The sequence below is a fragment of the Lathyrus oleraceus genome, chromosome 3 (assembly GCF_024323335.1).
Source record: "Lathyrus oleraceus cultivar Zhongwan6 chromosome 3, CAAS_Psat_ZW6_1.0, whole genome shotgun sequence".
Taxonomy (NCBI): domain Eukaryota; kingdom Viridiplantae; phylum Streptophyta; class Magnoliopsida; order Fabales; family Fabaceae; genus Lathyrus; species Lathyrus oleraceus.
The window spans coordinates 345452653-345460464 of record NC_066581.1 but is presented as its reverse complement, the minus strand read 5'-3'; the positions used below and the strand labels follow the sequence as shown (position 1 = coordinate 345460464).

Below are 7812 nucleotides of genomic sequence, written 5' to 3'. Positions count from 1 at the left end.
TATTAATTAGTTTGGTTAATCATATTTTTGCACATTCTTAAATTATTTCATTTAAAAAATTTGTCTATCTAAAATATTAAAAAAAAAAAATTATACAATAATGATAAGAGATAACAGGTTCTTAATCTTCTGTTACGCTTTTGCTTATGATTTAGTTATAGTGCTTACATTATCAATAGTTAGTAATAGTATCCGACTTCACATTTGCATTCCTTGCTATCCAAGTCATCTTTGACTAATTTGTTGTTAAGAAAGAAACCATTTCTTGAGGGGACAAGTTTTTCCACTTGTGACATTCCAACATTAGAGTATACAATATCCTAACTCATACAACGTTGAAATTAGTTGATCCCAAATCATCTAATAAGGAAGCTCAAGAAGGTTATGTGATACAAAAAGTGCATGAAACCTCTGAAATATTTTGATACATATGACTAATTTACTCATAATCTTGATTGTAAGAATTTGTCAAATAAAAGATAAAATATTGACAGTACAAAGAGAATATATTCACCTACTCAATGGTTCTGTGACTAGAAACATAATTGAAAGCATGAATTGGGGAGTTTGAGAGTCATGAAACACGTGACTTACACTTCAAGGACTACATACCTATCTATCTGCATTCTCAACCAACTAAACATGAACTTAGCACTGTACAGTCCTAAAAGAATGTCTGCCCAAACTGTCCCAAGACTCGATAACCAGAATTTTCATTCGCATCAGATCTATCTCTACGATAGTGAATACTTCGAAGTTTTAGAATACGATATTTTAGGGTAGTGAGTAGAGTATGATATTTCAAGCCGGAGATTCATAGAAAAAATAGTGAGACTGAATTGTGAGTGGGAAAAGACTTGTGGTGTTGTCTTCTCAAGAGTGTTAAACATAAGGGATAGAATCCATTCTAATTGTATAGGCCTTGATATTGTAACTCCATATCCATAGTGAATTGTCTTGTTCCCTTGCCTGTGACTTAGGTCTCAAGAAATTGAGACTGAACACATATTTCTTGGTGTCTTTCTTTCCCTTTATCTCCTTTAATTTCATTGATTTTAAATTGTTTTGATTGCACCGTTGTAGCACTAAATGTAGCTGTTTATTTGTAGTTTTCATTGATAGTTTAATCTTGTGATTTTCAGAATTAGACGATAGAACTCTAACAATAGAAGAAGAATAAATGTATGATTATTCAGCTACACAAGGAAGTACTGTTTCAGATGGCTAGTGCTGTATCTATATATGTCTATATATCACTGCATTTGATGTTCACATTCCCAAGCAGTAACTTATCAAAGAGAAACTTAGTACACAGCCAAATAATACTCATTCAAAGAGTAATTTTCTTTGCTTGAACATGTTCCATAAAATGTGAAACAAATCTCTGATTCAACTCATTTCGTAGCTATTATTATGCGTGTACTGGAAGTTCCTTGTGCGTATAAGTCACATTTCGATCGCCATCTACCACCTGCCCAGTCCCTCTCAATAACCTGCATTTTAGCAAAGTAAACAACACATAAATGTTTGTTGATGTTTCATTAGATAAAAAGAGACATTGCGAAATTTCATACCATCTATTTGTTAGCAAGCCCTCAACTCCTACAGGACCTCTGGCGTGAATTCTACTTGTGCTTATTCCAACCTGATAATCAAATAACAAAACTAAGAACAGTGGAGAAATATGAATAACTTTGCTGCTATTATTATTACTATTACAACATGTTTCTTCAAAGCAAAGTACCTCTGCACCAAGCCCAAATCGTGCCCCGTCACAAAACCTCGTACTTGCATTGTGGAATACAGCAGCACTATCAGGTAAGAATTAATTTTCAAGTGTCATATCAGAGCAACATCTAGTAAAACTCGTGACTTAATCATAGATATTATGTATAATAAACATACTGAAGTATAGATGCTACTTATGTTAAAGGAAGATTAGGCGTGTTTCAATGTTCGACATTCGTAAGATGTGTCAGACAACTCAAATAAGCGTTCAATTTTTTTCTTTGTTTCGAACAAAGCATTCTATGCATACCTGTCCACTTGACGTAAGAAAGTTTCAGCAACTTCCCTGTCTTCTGTAACAATGCAATCAGTATGAGAACTGCAGAAACAGGAAGCAGCAAATACTTAAGATTGATATAAGATAAGATACTTAATGATGCCAATAATAGAGTGAAAAATAAACAAGCCTTGCAAGGGAACCAAAACTTGCCTTCCATTTTCATGTATGTGGTTAATTGCAGCAATTACATCATCGACAATTTCAATTGTGCAAGCCAATGAACTATACTCCGTATGGAAAGATTTTGTTTCAGCAATTTTTAATAAGGCACTAGCTCTTGGTCCACCATATAGTTGAACACCTGCACATAGATCAATATACAACAGCCATGTTCTTATCCTATTACTATGATGAAGCAGTGACACTGACACAGACACGGACACATACACATTGGATAGAAAACTTTGCAATAAAATCAAACCTTCTCGTTGGAGTTCAGCAACAAGTTCATCCAGTCCCTTATTTCCTGACAAATCTTTGTGTACAAGAAGGGTTTCCTAGGAGCAACATGATACAATATATATAGATTCAATATATATATACATCATCAATTGCAAATGAGTAATGAGGCATTCCATGGGATTTAAACTGTAATAACCATTGCATTGCAGGCTGCAGGATAATCAGTCTTTGCATCCCTAACAATCTGCTTTGCCACATCGATATTAGCAGCTTTGTCAACATATACATGACATATTCCATCTGCATAATACAAAATGTACACATTAGTTATACTACATTTTTTTCTTAATATATATGAAAATTGCTCGTTTTGAAGTTTGATCACAAATAGGAAACTTATAATGGACTATATATATTACCAGAATGACCAAGAACAGGAATCTTAGTAGAATCTTTAATCTGAGAAACAAGCTTGTTACTCCCTCTAGGGACCACAAGATCTATCACGTCATCAAGCTTAAGCAGATCAGGAATTGCTTCTCTTGAAGTCACAAGCCCAATAAGTGTTTCACCAACTTTATCTGGAATAGCTGAAGTAATGACCTGCAACAATGAAGAAAGTAAGTAATGAAAGTTAACTCTCTTGCTTATTCCTCGTTTCGATGAATTGGTTTGACGACTACAAACATGTTTAGCCCTAAATAAAATCAACAAACCTTGTGTAAGGCCGCGTTAGATCGTTTGGCTTCCTTTCCTCCTTTGAGCACTAAACCATTTCCACTTCGAATAGCCAATGCAGCTATCTATTGATCCATTTCAAAAATCGTTGTAAGAATCAATGTTCAACTTCAACATATTAAGCAAAACAATCATAGACATAATATCAGAACTCTAATGTTTTTGTCATGCTGATGTCTTTGATATTTGCATTGAAGATGTAGGATAGATACGAATTGAGAAAGAATAGGTATGTTATAACCTGAACAAGAGCATCGGGTCGAGACTCAAATATAACTAGAAGTACACCCAGAGGACATGATATTTTCTCCAAAATGAGTTTATCTGCTAGCTGGATACAAAGAGCAGTAATCAGAATTGACAAAATTGAATGCCGGATATTAAAATTCAGTAACATCATTCAGTTTCTAGAATTCGTTGTTATTGAATAATTGAAAAATAAGTCAAATATTGAAAAACAATTGATGTTGCATCATTTAAGCATATAAAAAATTGGAACTGTTTAATATTAGTACAATATCAAAGAACCAATTCCAAGTGCTACTTATTAACTGATTAGTGAGATGATTATAGAGGGGGTTATGACCTCAGTTCTCTTTAAAATCTGACCGATAGGTTCTTCCATGTCTGCCAGCTTGCGAACAGACTTTACAAGACTAGCAATCTGAAAATACACAAATCAAGGTCAGATAAAAATTGGGATACTTTTGAGACACGATAAAAAAATATCGAAGAAATATCCCTATCCGATGCGAGTTTAACACATGTATTTTCCATTATTGAAAAAGTACAGTTCTTACCTTCTCCGGTCTCAATGTTAAACGCGATATAAGTGATCTCTCATATCCAGCTTCCTCTGCATCAGCAACATCAGCTCCATTCTCAATCCTTATCATACTTTCATTTTCCTCTATTGCATCAGCCACATCCAGCAATATCTTCCTCCTTTCTTCAGAGTTTAGAATCTGAAACCAAAAATAGTTTATGTTAAATCAACACTTGAAGAAATTCAAGAAAATAGACCTTGTTTTTCAGATTCTGAATTGGTTACTACCTGAAGTTTCCTTGAACTCTCGCGTGCTGCAACAGCCATTTCATGTGCAGTTACTTCCTTTATACTCGTCCACACGTGAGCATCCTTATGAAAGACCGTACCAATTCTTTCCCCTTGAAGCACTCGCATGATATTGTCATTAGTATAGCCGCTAAAGGAGGTTGAAGTGATATTCAATGTCAGAAAATTGAAATTTTTTGAACATCAGTTAAAGCTTAGCAAAAAAAACTTTTAAGAACTACATAATACCTGGTAATAATCACGGGTGTGCCAGAATAAGCGGCGCAAACAGCAGCATTAACTTTAGCAGTCATACCCCCTCTTCCCAATCTTGACTTATCTCCAAAAGTAATTTCCGTTTGATGTTTTTCTTTTACATAAGTGTGAATCAGCTTCGATTTTGGATCAGACGGAGGACCACTATAAAGGCCCTCAACATCACTCAACAAAACAAGAAGGTCGGCTTTGAGTTCCAAAGCCAATAGACCGGCCAAACTATCATTGTCCCAAAAGATACCAGATGAATCCTGCAGAAGCTTGCATTTAAAAGTAACTTTTCAAAAAAAACAAACCTAACAAGGTTTAAGGTTTTTCAAAAGCAACTTAGACATAGACAACGCCAATTGAAGTGAAATATTTTAAGGAAAAGAAGCATACCTCGTATGGTGCCTTTCTAGTACTCACAGCATCATTTTCATTGAAAATAGGGATGACCCTTAGATTTAACAACGAGTGAACGGTATCAGTTAGTTGTTTTCTGAAATCTGTATCCCGAAAAAATCCATCATTCACGAGAAGTTGGGATGAAGTCACATCAAGCTGCATCAGGGAAAACCACATCAATAAGAATGAATCCGTTAGACTAATTAAACAACAGTTCTCATGTTAGAGCAATGTGGAAGGAGTCATTATATAAGATTTGCGGCATATTGAATTAAAAACTTAATTTAGCATGCACCTGACTAAACATGATATCATAGAGAGCCATGAGACTACTCTGTCCAACAGCTGCACAAGCTTTGCCATCAAGTTCATATTGTGGATTTTGAAGATCAGAAAAGCTACAAAAGTACATAAAAAGTAAATTTATATCAGCTACATCGTGACAGAATCATGAAAAAGATCGCACAAGATCTTACAATCCTATGCCGATTCAATGTTGTCAATGGATCATAAAAGATAGCATTTGTTCAAAATTTGCCACGCAATAGTGTCATAGTGCTACTATAGCCGCTATTTGACAACATTTTATACTAAATAGCGTAACACGGAAAAATAATGTTCTTTCCAAATTCCACAATGCATAAGATAGATTTAAAAGAAAAAACCTGCTATTAGCCAATCTGCGATATCTTAGTCTTTGCCGGCCAAGACCAACTGCACCTGAAGTCACCAATATAACCTCATATCCTCTTGTATTTAGCTCTTTAAGCTGCATAAACAGAAGCTTCTAGTTAAAAAAAATACTCATAACCAATGAAGTATATCACATACTTACATATACACTTCATCTTCAAAAGCACTATAGTATAATAAAATACTATTCGGTTATTTTACTAGATTGGATCTGCATAATTTGTAGAAACTAAAAAGTATCAAATACAAGTATTACAACCGCGAAGTCTTTATACGACTGCGACCGTTATTTAAAATCTTGATGTACTTATGATATTCTGATTTTATTTTACAGTTCAAAATGTTATATTATATATTATCACCTGCTCACAGAGAGCTCCAAGTCTTCCCAATGCTAATCTACCATCACTTCGAGTAACCACAGCTGTTCCAACCTTCATGTATATCACAAACCACGACTTTATAATCATGAAATTATTTATAATGAAAAAAAATATCAATACTATATTATCATGGATGAATAGTACATAAGAAAACCATTTTGTCGATAGATCATATAAACATGAAAACTGAAAATTTTATTGAGATCTCGTTTACGTGTTTACTGTATTTTTTTGTGCCAAAAATGAATAATAAATCCAAAGAACAAAATGTCAAAATCACTTGATCAACTTCCATTTACGATGCACCACATCGATCTAAAGAACATTATACATTTGGATAAAAAAACAGAAGAGAAAGCACGATGTTGTCGTTGTTGTCGCGAACCTTAACAACAACACGTTTAACACTTTTGACAAAAGCTCGTGTTGGATCCATGGAGCTTCCGTCGAAAGAAAAAAGCAGCGAGTGAATGAATCAGTGAGGCGACGACACGTTACGTTTACACTGAGAGAATGTGGTAAGAAAAACAAGAAGAGAGAAATAGAAGAGGAGAGTGTTAGAGCCACAAAGAGTAATACAAATGTATTGCGATGTTTGGATGGTTGAGGGGAAGGTTTCAGCATTCAGAGAGACGCGGCGAGAGTGACACGTATTGGGAGAGGGTTTTAATGGGTCGAATTAGTGGGTCCCTTTGCGGTCCATCACGGGCGAGGAGGACAATGATAACATAATGTCCGTGACGCTCGCACTCTCACTATCAGACATTTGGCCACCACTACTTGACGAGGAACCGGGGTTCACTTCCCCATTATCACTGTCTCATTTTTTTACATGTCAACCTTTATTTAGGTTATTTTTTATCATCATATAAAAAAAATATATTTAGAATTTGAAACTCCATCATGTTCTACTCAATTGATTAATCTTGCAATTGCGCTCAAACCATATCCGATAGTTTTTAAAAATTGAATCAAGCCGATCAGTCGAATCAGTTAAGATGACAACATAACTGATCATTTAAGGATGAAATAAATTATTCAATTGATGAGAACGGATAAAAACCCTCCAAAATCGATGAATCGACAATTTTGAAAAACCAATAAATTAAATGTTTTTTTGACCGTTTTTTATAAAAAAAATTAAAATTTAAAATTAAAATAGAAATAGACTTTATTTAGAACAACTTTCTCTTATTTAAATTAAATTTAATAGACACTACAATTATTTTATTATTCAGTTTGTTTATGTTATAATTAGATTATTAGATATTTTAAAAATTTATTTGAATTTGTATTTTTACTATTTTGTCTCGCGATGATTAGGTTTAGAATTTGAATTTAAAGAAATAATTCTTAAAATTATGATATTTTGAAATTTTATAGATGTCATGATTTGTTTTAGATCAATTTATTTGGTTCGACTAACTTAATAATTATATGGTTTTTTTACAAACATCGATTTATTCAATTGAGTTATCTAGTTTAATTCGGTTTACTCATGTGGTTTGACCAATAAACTAGTGATCCAATATCCTCACCGATTTAATGAAAGGTCCAATTTTTTTTTTGGGAAAAAGTAAAAATATATTACTAACCAAAAACGATACAAACACCCGATCTAGTTACCAAAAGACAAACACAACCACTAGCCCATTAAGGCATCATAAGAACACTAACATATTTCCTAAATTTGTGTTGTATCCGAGTCATATGAGTAATATTGTATATTGTACTAAAAACAATAGCATTTTTATCCATGTTTACACCAAAATGGACCGAAGTCGTATAATTCCAAACTGCATAATCCGTTT

At 33.7% G+C, this 7812-nt stretch overlaps 1 protein-coding gene across 2 annotated transcripts; it reads right to left on the bottom strand.

Moving 5' to 3' along the window:
• Positions 1–1144: 1144 nt before the first annotated feature.
• LOC127127575 (delta-1-pyrroline-5-carboxylate synthase) lies at positions 1145–6742 on the bottom strand. Of its 2 annotated transcripts, none has more exons than XM_051056789.1 (19): positions 6387–6742; positions 5981–6052; positions 5591–5694; positions 5221–5323; positions 4920–5081; positions 4512–4798; positions 4263–4413; positions 4009–4173; positions 3795–3872; positions 3450–3539; positions 3187–3273; positions 2890–3073; positions 2667–2770; positions 2490–2565; positions 2219–2369; positions 2039–2107; positions 1745–1811; positions 1575–1645; positions 1145–1493 (listed from the first exon to the last, which is right to left on the bottom strand). In XM_051056789.1, the coding sequence occupies exons 1-19, from the start codon at positions 6435–6437 to the stop codon at positions 1412–1414; spliced, it is 2154 nt and encodes a 717-aa protein (XP_050912746.1). In that variant the 5' UTR covers positions 6438–6742; the 3' UTR covers positions 1145–1411. The 2 variants fall into 2 exon arrangements, with proteins under 2 accessions (XP_050912746.1, XP_050912747.1); XM_051056790.1 differs by having other exon boundaries at positions 4512–4789; positions 6387–6741.
• Positions 6743–7812: the final 1070 nt, after the last annotated feature.